We start from the raw sequence: 16,927 nt of genomic DNA on the forward strand, positions 1-16,927 counted from the left end.
AGGGTGTTTAAGATATTGACTACTCATGAAGATCTCACACAGAACAGGGTGTTTGAGATATTGACTATCCATGATGACTCACACAGAACAGGGTGTTTAAGATATTGACTACCCATGACGATCTCATACAGAACAGGGTGTTCAAGATAATGACTACCCATGACGATCTCATACAGAACAGGCTGTTTAAGATATTGACTATCCATGACAATCTAACACAGAACATGGTGTTCAAGATAATGACTACCCATGACGATCTCACACATAACATGGTGTTTAAGATATTGACTATCCATGACAATCTCACACAGATCAAGCTGTTCAAGATAATGACTACTCATGACGATCTCATACAGAACAGGGTGTTTAAGATATTGCCTATCCATAACGATCTCACACAGAACAGGGTGTTTGAGATATTGACTACCCATGACGATCTCACACAGATCAAGCTGTTCAAGATAATGACTACTCATGACGATCTCATACAGAACAGGGTGTTTAAGATATTGCCTATCCATAACGATCTCACACAGAACAGGGTGTTTGAGATATTGACTACCCATGACGATCTCACACAGAACATGGTGTTTAAGATATTGACTCCCCATGACGATCTCATACAGAACATGGTGCTCAAGATAATGACTACCGTTGACGATCTCATACAGAACATGGTGTTTAAGATATTGACTATCCATGACGATCTCATACAGAACATGGTGTTAAAGATATTGACTACCCATAACGATCCCACCTGAACATGGTGTTTAAGATAATGAATAACCATGACGATCTCACACATAACATGGTGTTTAAGATATTGACTATCCATGACGATCTCATACAGAACATGGTGTTTAAGATATTGACTACCCATGACGATCTCACACAGAACATGGTGTTCAAGATAATGACTACCCATGACGATCTCACACAGAACATGGTGTTCAAGATATTGACTACCCATAACGATCTCACACAGAACATGGTGTTCAAGATAATGACTACCCATGACGATCTCATACAGAACATGGTGTTTAAGTTATTGACTATCCATGACAATCTCACACAGATCAAGCTGTTCAAGATAATGACTACTCATGACGATCTCATACAGAACAGGGTGTTTAAGGTATTGCCTATCCATAACGATCTATCACAGAACATGGTGTTTAAGATATTGACTACCCATGACGATCTCATACAGAACAGGGTGTTCAAGATATTGACTACCCATGACGATCTAACACAGAACATGGTGTTCAAGATAATGACTACCCATGACGATCTCACACATAACATGGTGTTTAAGATATTGACTATCCATGACGATCTAACACAGAACATGGTGTTCAAGATAATGACTACCCATGACGATCTCACACTGTACATGGTGTTTAAGATATTGACTATCCATGACAATCTCACACAGATCAAGCTGTTCAAAATAATGACTACTCATGACGATCTCATACAGAACAGGGTGTTTAAGATATTGACTACCCATAACGCTCTCACACAGACTATGGTGTTTAAGATAATGACTATCCATGACGATCTCACACAGAACATGGTGTTTAAGATATTGACTACCCATGACGATCTCATACAGAACAGGGTGTTCAAGATATTGACTACCCATGACGATCTAACACAGAACATGGTGTTCAAGATAATGACTACCCATGACGATCTCACACATAACATGGTGTTTAAGATATTGACTATCCATGACGATCTAACACAGAACATGGTGTTCAAGATAATGACTACCCATGACGATCTCACACTGTACATGGTGTTTAAGATATTGACTATCCATGACAATCTCACACAGATCAAGCTGTTCAAAATAATGACTACTCATGACGATCTCATACAGAACAGGGTGTTTAAGATATTGACTACCCATAACGCTCTCACACAGAACATGGTGTTTAAGATATTGACTATCCATGACGATCTCATACAGAACATGGTGTTTAAGATAATGACTACCCATAATGATCTCGCACAGAACAGGGTGTTTAAGGTATTGACTACCCATAACGATCTCATACAGAACAGGGTGTTTAAGATAATGACTATCCATGACGATCTCACACAGAACAGGCTGTTCAAGATAATGACTACCCATGACGATCTCATACAGAACATGGTGTTTAAGATATTGACTACCCATAACGATCTCACACAGAATATATATTACCTTATATCTTATGGCTTAAGGGTTGGGGACATTAAAAAAACACAGTATGTAATGTTTTATGAAATTTATTTTTGTGACAACAAAGGCCACAGCTTACAAGACATGAACAGTGCATACAATATAGAACCTACACTAAAGTCATGTAAGCCTTAGGATTACAATGAAGCAAAACTATAAACCTCACATCAGAGGCACTGATTTTATACATCAACTTCTTAACAAACTTGTTTAATAAAATTCTAAATTAGTTGGTCTCTTAATTAGTACCTTTCAACCAATTAACAAACTTTAACTTTTGTTTAGACAATGTCTTAACATGAAAATCTCAACAACATATTTCTCATGTATACTGTAAATCTTTATACAAAATTGATTTAAAGAAACTGATTTACAATCTTTTACAGTTGAAAAAATGGTGAAATTCTGTTCTAATATTAAGTAACAGCTTGCTGAAAAAGACATAGCTGCTTAATACCAATGGTTTGAATACAGATTATTTCAATTATTCATGGTTTTCAAAAGTTTTTTTCTAAAAATTATTAAAATGTACCAGTTATAGCTAATGGTTGATAATTTTCAACTTTTTAACAATACAGTTGCTTCAGTACAAAAAGATTTCAATTTCAAGCTAAGGCTCATGTTACCTCGTCAAAACTTTTTGTAAACAGTAATTGTGTGTTTAATTCTACAGCATTTTCCATTTTCAGATACTATTACTGTGCATGTATTTCTGATATTCAATCCCACAACTTATCTTGTCAGGATGATTTGTATCTTTACGTGAGAAAGGTAGATAACTCCTAACATAAACCATGTAAAACTGTAACATTTCCATAACTATTAATGTGTAAGGCAAAATCTTCACAACCAATTTGTACAACAATATTTTTGGGGATATGTCAACATATCCTCACTATTATATAGTAAACTAATCCATCCTTAATAATCTCATGGTATAACTTATAACCAGATTTTACTGTAATACTTGAAATTGGGAAAAGTTACATTAACAGAAGATTTTAAATTAATTTATGTGGCCAAATCAATATACAAAGGTCCATCTCTGTATTCTTTTCTTCTTCCATTTTTCCACATACAATGTCATTTTCTTAACTCCTGCTATTTTGGATAAAACAATAATAAAAAAATTGCCAAATGTGATTTGTATATAGAAACAAGAAATATTTAAAGGTCGATTCATTTTTGATTTTACATCTATAAGAAAAAGCCATTTCTAAAAATTAAAATTGTTGTAAATTTCTTTCAATCACATGTTTGCAATTAGTTTTAGGTTTTATGTTTTTGGTAGGGTTTTGTATAACATGCACCACATGTCTAACATGTGACCTATAAAAATATATATATCAATCCATGCTGTATGTGTTGAAGAGAAATTAAATGAACTGGTCTATTTTAAATTGTCAATTTACTTGACTTAAACAAAAGGAAAATATATACATACACAGAATATCACTCAAATCTTAGGATTTCATCATAAATAAATGGTGACTAGATCAGGTTACTTTGGTATTTGATTTTTATATAAAAATATACAGAAAACTAAGAAAATATGGCTGTGAACTATATACAAAAATGTTACCATGACAACTATATTCTGAGTAGACACAGCATTGAAATAAAACTAAATGTATTTTATGTTTTCTCTGCCATTTAGACTTATTTTGATTAACCTCAAAACAAAAATTAGAAAAACAAACAAAAAAACAAACAAAGGGGAATAACTCAATAAAATAATCGAGAATACTGAAAGGCAATGTGTAAAATATGGTGAACTGAAATATACTCCTAAAAAAACACCTGTCTGAAAAGAAAAAAAAAAGCTAGTGTCTTTAGTTACTCTACTAAATCTATGAATCATAATTCACATTTTGAATCTTTTTATGAAACTTAATTTGAAATTTAATCATGAAACTAAAATGATGATATATTTATATGTAATTGTTAAAATGAGTTGATAACATACTTTGAAAAAATCTACTGTAAATTGGTTAATTTTTCGTGGAGAATTTCAGGCCAGAACCTGATTGTGAGGCTTTGTTTTTGAGTAATTCTTATCTTCCTTTAAAGATTTATTTATATAGTGTTGATATTTTTGAAATACAACCTCAATGGTGATTTTGGCGAAAAATAAACTCTTCACGAAAAATATCCCTTTTTACAGTAAATGATGGTAAAATGCTGTATCTACTGTAAACTTTCACTGATATATTATGCAATGCAAAACAATACTGTCATCTACTTATATATATATAATATTTAAAAAAACACCAACAATGGAATTATGATGTAATATATTGCAAAAAAAAATAATGAATATATCCCATCTTTAAGATGGTTTAGCACCTTCAAATCTAACTGAATTTTTAAATTAAAAATATTTTTTCTAAAATTTCATGTATTCAATTTTTCAACAATTTTTCCTACCAGAAATGCCAAAAAAGGGGAATTCAAATTATAGTAAAAGTTGAATACCTTTAATTTATAACATTTTTATACAGTAATAAAAACAAAATTCCAAACAAAGCCAAAAAAACTACTGGTAGTGATTTTGTGAAATTAAAAACAAATTTATATAACAATCAACACAAATAAGCACTTTAATGTGACAATTTAGAGGCTGCCAAGCACAGACAAACAAATAACATCTCAATCAACAGTTACTTCCCTTTATGCCTTAATTTCAAACCATCATAGTCTTAAAATTTTCTTCTTTAATCCATAGTTTCTAACAAATTTGTCATCTCAATATTCCAACTTGAATTAATAAACTTTGTTTTATGTCATGTGACAAATGAAGTTTGAGATGAGAAGTTCCTTACATGTACATGCAAAGCACATCTGAGACCTGGTTTGTTTAATGAGCTCTAATACACCGGTCTGTAATAGTTAACATTATTTTTGATTGACAAGGGGAGATAACTAATCACTAACACTCGTTATAATCTACCGTCCTTTGTTCTGGAATGTAACTATTCTGTGACATTAAATTTGAAAACTTTTGACACTCAGACACGTCTATTGTTGCTGGTCCAGTTAACGTATTACAGTTTGAGACATTAGGTTTATAATTTGATGAAGCACCACTACTAGATGATTGTTTACTACTAGCTATTGAGCCAGCTGGCGACAATTTTGAAGGTCCATTATGGTTAGGCATCTGATTGGGTGGAGGTCCTCTTTGCATTAATATAGGACCTTGACCAGGGTACTGTTGCATTTGTTGCGGACCTAAGTTAGGATAATAATGAACACGTGTTGAATCCTGGTAATTTGGAGGGGGTTGACCCATTCCTGGATGGCCTATCATTCCCGGATGGCCTATCATTCCTGGATGTGACATTGTTGATGATGGGTCTGATCCACCACTACTTCCCGTCAGCCCAGTCATTGCTGTTGTATTACTTGGACCAGTGCTACTATGATGGCTGGGTCCACTTTGAGAACTCTGATGTGTACTGCCTGAATGTGCTGAATGACTCTGACTTAGGCTCCAGTGTGGATTTAACATTAATACTTCTGTCTTCCATGCTCGAAGACGTGCATGTATTTCTCTAAAAGTTGGTCTCCTGTTGGGTACCTCATGCCAACATTCAACCATAAGACCATATACTCTTGTTGGACACTCCTCTGGTGAAGGCAAGATTTGCCGAGCTCTTACAACTTCAATAACTTCGGGATTTGAATAACCATAGTATGGCTGTAAACCGAAGCTGAAAATTTCCCACATGACAACACCAAATGACCAGATATCTGTTTCTGTGGTGAATTTCCCATACAAAATGGCCTCCGGTGGCATCCATCGTACAGGAAGTATGGATTTACTTTGAACTCTGTAATAGTCTTGTGAATATATATCTCTAGATAGACCAAAATCTGAGATTTTAACACACATATTGTCACCAACAAGTATATTTCTGGCGGCTAAGTCTCTGTGTACATAATGATGGCTTGACAAGTATTCCATGCCAGCAACTATTTGTGTAGCAATGTGTAATAAGTCACCGTATTCTAACGCATGTTTTAAACCTTCCGATTCATTGGATAACCCAACATCTGAATTAGGTGAATGAGTAACAAGATATTCATGCAAGTCACCGAGTTGCATGTATTCAAATAACATACACATAGGTTCTTGTTTCATACAAACACCAAGTAAACACACAATGTTCCCATGTCTAAGTTCAGACATCAGGTCAACTTCACGTCGGAAATCATTCTTAACTTTCGGTAAAGAATTCTCCTTCAAAGTTTTAATGGCTACTTTAGAAATCATATTATCACCATATAGTCCAAGCACTTCTCCTTTAAACACTTTCCCAAACTGTCCTTCACCTAATTCCTGTAGGAACCTGATAGAAGATATCGGAAAGTCTCTTACATTCATGGCTGACTTGAGTGGCACAGTTTCCATGTTAGTGGCCGGCTGATCAACTTTAGATTTGACACCAGCATCTTTTTGTTTTTTATGTCTCTGACACAAACATGCGATGGCAAGTAAGATTATTAAAGCTAGTGGTACAATGATTCCTGGTACTAAATACATTAATTTGTTCACTGGTTCTGCTCCAATAGCTCCTTGACCGGGACCAGCACCAACTGAAAAGGAGGAAAATAATGTTGATGGTTCATGTAAATATATACTATTTTGTAATCCAAAATTCTAATTGAAGATGTATCTTGTGTTCCTAGAGATCAAAATGATGATTTCTATATTTGCATGCATATATTGCTATTTTTACAGTATCTTTTAAAAAGTAAATGTTAATTGTTTATTTATTATAATGTAAACTAAAATATAAGTTTGAGACTCATTTTATTGTTGTTTTTCTTTTTGGGTGGCAGAGGATAGAAAGAAGGAAAGTTTTAAACGAAAAATATATTAATGTTACTTGGCGAAAAAAATTATAAAGTGGCGAAAAATATATTGTTTTGGCGAAAGAGGTGGCGAAAAAAATAATTGACCCAGGGGAAACCCTGATTATATATGAGTTTCATAACATTTGGTAGAGGCAAACTAAGTTAGAGAATGGAAACAAAAAATTAAGCAATTTTTTCCATTTGTAAAGGAGCATAACTTTAGATCGGTAAAAGTGACACTTCCAAAATTCATGATCTGTGTTTTGTGGTAATAAGCATTGTGTATGAGATTTATAATATTTGGTTGAGGCAAACTACAGTTCAAGAAAGAAAAAAACAATTTCTGGACGAACAGATGGAAAAGGGAAACACCTAATGCCCCCTCTGCTCAGTAGGAGCATAAAAATACTTACCACACTTAGGGATATCACATAATTCTGTATGATGATATGATGGATCGGTATAGCACCATGGTCCTGTATATGTACCATTCGGGTTTCTACACAAGTGATGGTTTCCTATAAAACATTTTTGAATAATAACATATACTATCTTTGATAAATAAAACAAAAAGAAAATGTGTCCTTACAACTAAGTAGATTTAAAACACCTTGACCTGCTCTTATTTGGCATTAAAATTAGAAAGTCTATATCATAGGGAGCATGTGTACTAATTTTCAAGTTGTTCCGACTTCAACTTCATCAAAAGCTGCCCTAACCAAAAACTTGAACCTGATGCCGGATAAAAGGACAAAGGAATGTTTGAACCAATGAACCAATGAACAAAAGGACAGACAGACCAGGAAACATTTTTCCCCTTACTATCGTAGGTGCGGCATAAAAATAACATGAACATGAATTTGACCAAAGTATTTTAAATATGCATATACATGTGTTTTTGATATGAGAGCAAAAATAGGATGAAATTAGATGAGCATATTTATATTTCAAATTGATGGAAATACAAAAAGTTCCAAGTCTGTGTGATTTGAAAAAAAATATTAACATGATTAAGACAAGCTATGAAGATATTTTGATGTCATTAAAATAAATTATGCAATCCTGTTATCAGGGCAGAGAAAACTTTGTTTTGCTTCACAGAATGATGTATGGATCATGAATGGAATAGAAATGATCTAAACTTATCAATATACAGATATATGATGATTATACCAATAAAAAATTTCTTACTCCGACATAAATTAATGTGTCTGTCCCAAGTTTATTCCAGTGCCAGTGATTCTTAATACTTTTTTGTCAATTAAGATTAATTGGTCTCATTTTTACATTCACTGAGTGATAAAGAGCTAAAAATATGATATAAATGTTTGTCTATCATGAATGCCGCTCTAAACACATCGTTTTTTAGAATGTTGGTTGTTTAAAGTGTCGTTGAATTTTGACAAAGCCTTTCATTTTTTGCAGTCGGCTTCAATCTTAATTGACCAGGACTGTCAGTTTTCATATCGGAATTGGTGGTTTTCTCTAGGCACTTCATTTATGAACTGTGTTGTGTTGAAAACCATTTTTTTTTCGATATATGTTTTCTTATTCCTTCATCATCCACTAACCTAGATCAGGATATTCACTGCCTTTAAAATGTGGATTATTTTTCCAGTTCATACACGGCCTTCCAGACCGACTGTGATTGATAGATCCTTTGTATTTTATGCCATTTCCACCATAACATGTGTGAACTGAAAAGCAATCAATCAGTAAATTAGAATTGAAATGTACACAATATATTGATATCAAAGGAAGGTATAAAATCGTGTTACAAATCCTTTTTGAAAATACATAATACAGAAGTCTGAAAATAAAATAAAATATAACCACAATGTAAAGTGTCTGACTAGGCATATCATTGTCTACCATTTTAATTCTGATTGAATGGAAACTTTTAACAGATGTAGCGTTAATTAAAAAAAATAAAAAGTTATAAAACAAGTTTTCTTCTTTAATTTGCCAATATTTCATCAAGCTTTTTCATTGTACTGTTACCTAACTTTTAGTGGTGTTATTAATGACAATTTCCATATATTGTTTATAATGCATTAGTTTAAGTGTTCTTCAGATTATCAATAGTACAATGTACTTTACAAATAACATAAATCAAGCAATTTGTATTTCAACAACTAGCTTTTTTTTGAAAACCTTTCAGTACAAACTGTATAGCTTCTATAATTATTAACAAAAGAATCTTTGACTGGTATACTTGGCTTTGTAATTTTTCAATTTTGTGAATCACAACTGAAAAAAAACAAAAAAAACGAAACAATAATTTTATATAAGGATGGGACATACCTTCAGGTCGTTGTGTAGGATCAATAGGTACATTAATACCTTTACATTTATCCCCCTCTGGGGTACCTCTTGGTGGTAAGTCATAGCACTTTGGAAGGAAACCTTCCCCTAAAAACAAAAAAAGTATTTTAATTATGCAAATGATACTACTAGTTCTGAGTTATGTATGTGCTTTTGATCCTTTTTGATGTCTCATTATGACTTTAGATAAAGAATAGCAGTTTAAAGTGCTGTTGTATTGCTTTTGGTTATGTCAAGTGCCTGGAGGGGTTAAACATCATGAATTGTCACACTACATCCCTTGTTTTTTTATTATACAAATAATTTTCAGGAGCTTTGGTATCTAAAGCCTTCAAACTGTTAATGAAACTGAACCATATAACTACAACTGAAACAGTTTGAAGTCTGTTTAAAGTTATTTGCAAAAGATTTTACATGTATTCCGTCTAATTGAATGTCACAAGAAGTGTTCCCTATTCAACAAAGATCAGTGGTTATTTCAGTTAAAAAATTAGAGGCACCAGATGTTAACAGATGTCTAAATCTCATAAATAAATTCAGATGATACAAATCAAGGTAAAAAAAGGAACAACTAAGGGTACTCCAAAAGAATCAGTACATCATAATAAAAACAGCCACTTTTAAATCATATTCCAATAAACAGATATCAACTCATAAAACAGCAAACTAACCTATCATTGGATGGTGTCGACCAATGACATATTCCTTTTTACAGATAGTGCCCTCTAGCATTTCACACTCGTCTCTGCAGACTTTACGAGGGGTGGGGTTGATATGTTGACGATCACATAAAGGGAAGGTGTAGAAACATAGAAATTCTATGGCATACTTCTGACATTCAGCTGACATATCACTGGAGGCAGCAATCACAGTAAAAGCAGCTGAAAAGATAGCAATACAATATTTTACTTACACATTACATTTTTTGAGTTATGTCCCTTTTCACATCAAATCTTTTGTTCATTCTACTATGACAGTAAAAAATATCTAAACATGTAAAAGCTGATTGGTATCTTAGATAAATTATGAAGCAGGGAAAAAAGGAAATAGGCCAATTTACCATTGCATGACCAAAACCCAATCAGGGAGATCTTTTAATTTTACTTAGTTGACACTGTCATTTTGCCTAAGTGATCCATCTATAGATATAAAACTTAAGCCAATTAATTGTAAATTTAATCTTGCTTCATTTGTTTCTATCTTTAGAGCACTTGATCAAAGTGGAGAACATGCGATAAAAAATATACATAGGACGGTTGGACAGACAGAGGTAAAACCGTATACCCCCACTTTTTAAAGCGATGAAGGCAGGTTCCTAGTTTCAGACCCTAACCTTCCATGTATAAATTGTTGATAAAAGTGTTGAATCTGCCACTGCAAATTCATACCTACCAATAAATTTTTCTTCCTTTACACCTTGAGCATACTCAGAATTGACATAAATTGTCTGATTGCCTATAAACCTGGCACACATGTTTCCTCGAAATGGTTGACAGAAACCATTGCTGTCATCTTTAGTACTACCACTGCTTTCCTCTTTCAATCTGTAAAATTAAAGTTAGTATTCAGAAATTCTAATCTCTTTCTTCTCCATATTATCATTAAAATCCTTTTGACAGTTAGGAAAGATGTTTTTTTTAATAATGTAATGACAATTTTTAATACAGTCCCCTTAACAGATTGGTTCATCTATTTTACATGTTCTTTCTCAATTTTATACATTTATTTGACATGTTTCTCTTAAAATATTTCTTTCCTCCCATAAATGAGAAACCTGTTCATATTTTCTTTGATATCCTTTTCTATTCTAAGGTATAATGTATGTAAAGATCAGATAACAGCAAGCATTTGCCTTTATGCAATTTATACACAAACTAAAAACTATCACAAAATTCAACATGCTTTAAAAATTATATGAGCACACAAATGTTCAACATACATGTATTTCAGTAAATTATGTCAAATCAAAGTAAATTACACATGTGAAATATTCATAATTAGAAGATTTGAAATGGTGCATTTCTATCAATTTACAAATTTATGCAACTGATTGTCTGAAGTCTTGGGTCCTCTTCTGTCTTTTTTGTTTTATAATTTTTTATGAATATATCATATCTATGCCATGTATATGTTACTAAATAAGTTTCAATCTGTATAACTGTCAAGTGTGAAGGTTAACTAGTGTAAGAGTTAACTAAAGTATAAAGATTAACTTTATAGTGTAAAGGTAAAGGTAAACTGTATAGTGAGAGGTTAACTGTTATAGTGTAAAGGTTAAGTATAAAGTGTCAAGGTTAACTGTATAGTGTAAAGGTTCACTGTTATAGTGTAAAGGTTAACTATAAAGTGTCAAGGTTAACTATAAAGTGTCAAGGTTAACTATAAAGTGTCAAGGTTAACTATAAAGTGTCAAGGTTAACTGTATGGTGTAAAGGTTAACTGTATAGTGTAAAGGTTAACTCCATTGGGCAAATGTTAACTATTTAGTGTAAAGGTTGGCTCATGTACAGGTTAACTGTATAGTATCATGGGTTAATTACATATTGTAAAGATCAACAGCTCTTGTATAATAGTCTTATTAGTTGTTACATTTAGAGTAAGAACATGAAAATTATTATGCAAAGCATTATTAGGAAAAAGATTGAGAAAAATAAGCTTGAAGCTAACTGTTTTGTTACAAATAGAAAATATTGATTCACATTAGAGCTAAGAATGTATAGAATTGTAATATTTTCATCTTGCAATGTATTGTATAATTTCAAAATATTTTTTTTCTTTTGCTTTGTGTGTTCTTTACCATTAGTATCCAGGTTTAATAACAATATATATCAGATATAGTCACTGCAAGATGAAATCTTTTACATAGAATTAGTTTTTAAAGAAGAGGAAAGTGAATGAAGTGTAATTGGAAACACAGAAAATTCACAAAAGGCAAGTGCAAGCCATCAAAATCTATATAAACATCTGAATGACTGCTGCAGAATAGCCAAAAAGCAGGAAGACAATATATAGATACAATTAAGAATTGGGATTACATATGTGCTTCTATTTACACAGATTTTTTTCAATTTTTATGTACTAATTCAAAAAGATGGGCGGCAGAGCTGCAAATGCTTGCTGGCCCCTCATAATTTGCAATTAAAAAAATAACTCACAAATTAGAATTTAAAGCACTAGCAATTAAAAATATATAAAGGGTATGTATGAAATCCCCAAAATAGTCAGGGAAAAAATATAAATAAAAGATTAAAAATGTAAATAGAAGCCATGCAAACCCTCAATCCATTAAAATGATTACTTACTTTTTATATATTTCTGGATCATACTTCCCAGAAAATCTTTAAAGAAAATTTTCCATCTTAAAATGCAACTTAAGACATGTTTTTGGGGCGTACTAAGAAAAAACCATTTTTAGAAGTTTAGACTTCTTAAGCTTATACAATTTCTTCAAGTACTACTTCAAGTACATTTGTACTTGGTGTATATTTTTTTTCCCAACTGTTTAATATCTCCTTTAATTCAATATGAAATTTAAAGAGAATTTACAAAAATCTTAAATAAGTACTTATTTTCAAAATCAATAGAAAAATTTAAAGACTTTGATCCATATGTTAAATAAATCCATAATACAGGTACTGTTCCAGTTTGGAGAAAACATTTGTCATACAGGGGGACAGATACAAACTTTTAATTCTAGAGAGCGAATATTCCCTGTTATTACTAAACATACCTATCTGTATCATCCCCTAGATCTGGGAATGATGAATCCACATCTGTCTTAGATCCTCCACCCTTGTTATCCTTTTTGGGAGGATGTTCTGTGGAAAAAAATGTGGAAATACAATATAAGGGAGGTAAAAATCAGTATTAATTGGTTATGAAATGATATAAAATTAAATCTTTTATAAGAAAATTGAAAAGAAATACAAACTAGAAATAAATAAAATAATATGGTAAAATTTGGTGGCTTGAGGATCCAAAAAACTACACATTAACAGATTTTTATTATGGACTAGATTTTTTTTTAACACAAATGGAGATATAAAAGAATTTAAAAACTCCATAACCTTTGAACTATGATAGCCAACTTATTATCATTATAGCTAAACAAATGTTCAGCTATTTCTGACACTATCAGCTGAATGCAGGTGAAAACAATTAAATATTTGGATATTTTTTAAATGTTAATTTAATGCTTTTAAAACAGATAAAAGAAATAATTTAGTACAACTCCACCTTAAAATTAGGCAGATGGTGGCACTTAAAATGGAAATTTAAATTGCATTCTGAATCTTAAATACCAATTAATTTTGATAATGGTAAAGCAATAGGATAAAGCTTGCAAATACATGTACTAAAATTAAAATTAATTACTAAAGAAGAAAAAAGGTAAAGTACTGAATACATGAAGCTTAGTAACTGTCTTGTTAAATTACAGTATGTTTGGGAGATAAAATCTGAATCTTAGAACTTCATGATTTACTTAAATTGTAAAATAGTTGTCCCCCTTTGACCTACCATTTTTGATCTGTAGGTAAGCTGTTGCATTTTTGTTTCCAGCCCTGTTAGCAGCTATACACATATAATAACCACTGTCATGGGGTACGGATTTCTCTATCTTCAATCTGAAAAATAAATAAATTATAAGCTGCTTATGAATGTTCTCTATAATTCAGCATCCTAGCTTTAACAATAGTTTTTGTTTGTTTTCAGAATAGCTATTTACTGTTATTATTTGTTTTGAAACCAATACTGAACAGTGGCATGAAGTTCAAGAATACAAAAAACAACAAGCATGAAAAATACAAGAACAGTTGCCACCATCTTGTCATTAAATTTTTTACAGTTCCAAGCACTTATAATGTAAACTATGAAAACATTGTTTATTTTTCAATTTCTTATTTTGATGATTTTTGTCTATAATTTTTAGTTTTATCTTTTCATCAACTTTTAAGATTAGTTTTAGAAGTTTTCAGCGCTTTTTGTCTATCATTGCTTGTTTTGAATCCATTCTGTACAGTGGCATGTAGTTCATGAATAAATAAATTACAAGAATGAAATACATGAGAACAGTTACTGTTATCTTGCGAAAAATTGTTTACATTTCTGCACACCTAAAAAGTAAACTATGAATGCTGTTGCCTATTTTACATACAAAAGATGTTAAATATTGCCAACATGAACAGATTTATAACTCCTTACTACCAGATGATAACTATCCCTCACCTAAACACATAATCCTTGTATTAACTCCATATTACTTTGACTAATTTAAAACTATAGGCTGTAGGAGATAATACATCTGGTTTATTTTCTTACTCTTAACAAAAGTTTATTTTAACAATTTTTGTATTTATCTTAATCCACTAAATGGTTTATTTTATGTTCTTGCATGGTTCCTTTGTTTAAATCATCAACAGTAAACTTAACCTTTACTTTAAACTATACTTTCCATCAATCATTTTACTATCTTATGCAGTTTCCAAATCTTTATAAAAATCAAAAATACAATGTTGAAAGATCACAATATTCTGCAGTTTCCAAATCTTTTTAAAAATCAAATACACAATGTTGAAAGATTACAAGAAAATACAGAAATTTGTTACCTTGAACCCCATGGCGTCAATTTCACATTGAATCTGTCCTCTTTAACTCCAATTTCGATGCTGTCTTTGAACCAACTGTACTTGGGAAGTGGGTTTCCAGAAATCTCACAACGGAGACGTACAATTTCCCCTTTATACTTGGTGGTATTCTTCATTTCGAAGTCTACATTCAAGGTGGGTTGTCCTCCAACTGTAAAACACAAAGATTTAAAAAAGTTTGTTACAACAGCTGTTTTCTATGTTAAATTTTTTGTTGCTGTACACGAAATTTAGATATCTTTTCAGCTTATCAAAACACCAAGCTTACAAGGGTAAACATAAAATGCTAGCTGATGGTTAGAATTAGAGGAAATTACAATCAAATTAAACAGGTCATTTGGAATGTAACAACTGAGAGGCTCTTAAACATCTAAATTCACACCCAAACACTCAAGTTTGTAAGTGGTACTGTCTAAAGTCATACTTAATATTTGACCTTGAAAGTGACATAGTCACAAATACTTTTAACTTGAGATAACAACATTGTGTTAAAACTGTCCTTTTCTTTTGAAATATTATTCAAAATAAACAAACATTAAAATGAAGCCATGTGATCTCTAAGGAGGTTACTCCTCTGGAGCCAACCAACCATGTCTACCATTACAGACAAAGTTATCTGGCTTATCAAAGACATAAACATTAAATCCAAAAAAAATATCTTTTAATGTTGGAAGCTGATATTGCTTGTATGTAATTACAGTAAAACCTGTGTAAAGCAAACAATATGTAAACAAGAAACCTGTCTAAACAGAACTATTGTATCAGGACTTGTAGCAAATATCCTTTAATAATATAACCTGGGTATATCAAACAGCTTTCTTATTCAAACAAAATCTTTAAGTAAAAAAAAGTTTGACTTCAGCTGCTTTCACAGTACTTTGTTCAAGATTTATTTAAAAGTGAGGACACTAAATAATGTGGTTGGTAGCTGTCAATACATTTAAGAGCTGAGAAACTTTGAAAATTTAACATCATTCTCGAATAAAATTTCTTGATGTTATAACCTTTTACTGGTAAGTTACATTCTAAAGATTGACAGACCTGCTGACCCTTTTAGATAGTTTATGCTTCATTTGCCAAACAATTTGATTTGAGAGTTCAATAAGGAGGCCAGGAGGTGTGAAATGCCAAAGATTTGCCAACTTGTTACAGGATGTTAAAAAACAGAGTACAACAAAACTGACTCTGGAGCAATGTGCATAACAGTGCTATAAACAACTGCAGCCCTGTCAAATTGGAATCTGACATCTAAATTAACCTACCCATCAAAATAAATGATGCATTCCCTTACAGAATGATAAAGCTATGCCAATGTTAATTAGGTGAACAATTGTGTTTATATAAATTAAGAGGTGTAAACACTGGCAAGATAAGATCACCAGGACCTTAAGTACAATTCAGATTCCTTAATCTTTTTTATTAAAAAGGCAGGAAGGTAATAACAATTAAAAAAAAAGAAAAATTAAACAGTATGGAAATGACCAACAAACAAATGAATGTCCACAAGAAAATGAAGATTGCAGAGCTTCACTAACCCAAACAAAAACTGGTGACAAACTTAGATAAGTTTGAAGGGTCAGCAGTTTTAACTCCATTATCTGCACCCAATGGATGAAATAAATCTCATGTGGTTTTTGGAAGAAAACATATGCGAAAATTATCATAGAAAAGCAACTGAAAGAATAACTCATTCTTGACCTTCAAGCCCAATATAGGTCAATGTATTACTACAATATCAGATTCATTTCAAAAAGAAAGTACTTTCTATATGAATATCTTGTAACAGCTTGATGTAATATAGATCATATACTTGTCAATATGTATTCATCCCCTGATTGTTTAACCATAATCAGATGACCGTTAACTT

General features: G+C 31.8%; 1 protein-coding gene across 8 annotated transcripts in view; it reads right to left on the minus strand.

The window, feature by feature from the left end:
• Positions 1-2,261: 2,261 nt before the first annotated feature.
• The window catches only part of LOC134715733 (tyrosine-protein kinase transmembrane receptor Ror-like), a 141,147-nt gene continuing 126,481 nt past the window's right edge, over positions 2,262-16,927 (minus strand). For all 8 annotated transcript variants that reach the window (XM_063578141.1, XM_063578113.1, XM_063578122.1 and 5 more), the window contains 10 exons: positions 15,022-15,211; positions 13,934-14,040; positions 13,146-13,233; positions 12,718-12,753; positions 10,808-10,959; positions 10,087-10,296; positions 9,395-9,502; positions 8,662-8,787; positions 7,504-7,608; positions 2,262-6,829 (listed from right to left, as the gene is read on the minus strand). In XM_063578141.1, the coding sequence (XP_063434211.1) occupies positions 5,160-6,829; positions 7,504-7,608; positions 8,662-8,787; positions 9,395-9,502; positions 10,087-10,296; positions 10,808-10,959; positions 12,718-12,753; positions 13,146-13,233; positions 13,934-14,040; positions 15,022-15,211 (2,792 nt within the window). In that variant the 3' untranslated portion in view covers positions 2,262-5,159. The remainder of the gene's footprint in view (positions 6,830-7,503; positions 7,609-8,661; positions 8,788-9,394; positions 9,503-10,086; positions 10,297-10,807; positions 10,960-12,717; positions 12,754-13,145; positions 13,234-13,933; positions 14,041-15,021; positions 15,212-16,927) is intronic.

The sequence above is a fragment of the Mytilus trossulus genome, chromosome 1 (genome assembly GCF_036588685.1).
Source record: "Mytilus trossulus isolate FHL-02 chromosome 1, PNRI_Mtr1.1.1.hap1, whole genome shotgun sequence".
Classification (NCBI taxonomy): domain Eukaryota; kingdom Metazoa; phylum Mollusca; class Bivalvia; order Mytilida; family Mytilidae; genus Mytilus; species Mytilus trossulus.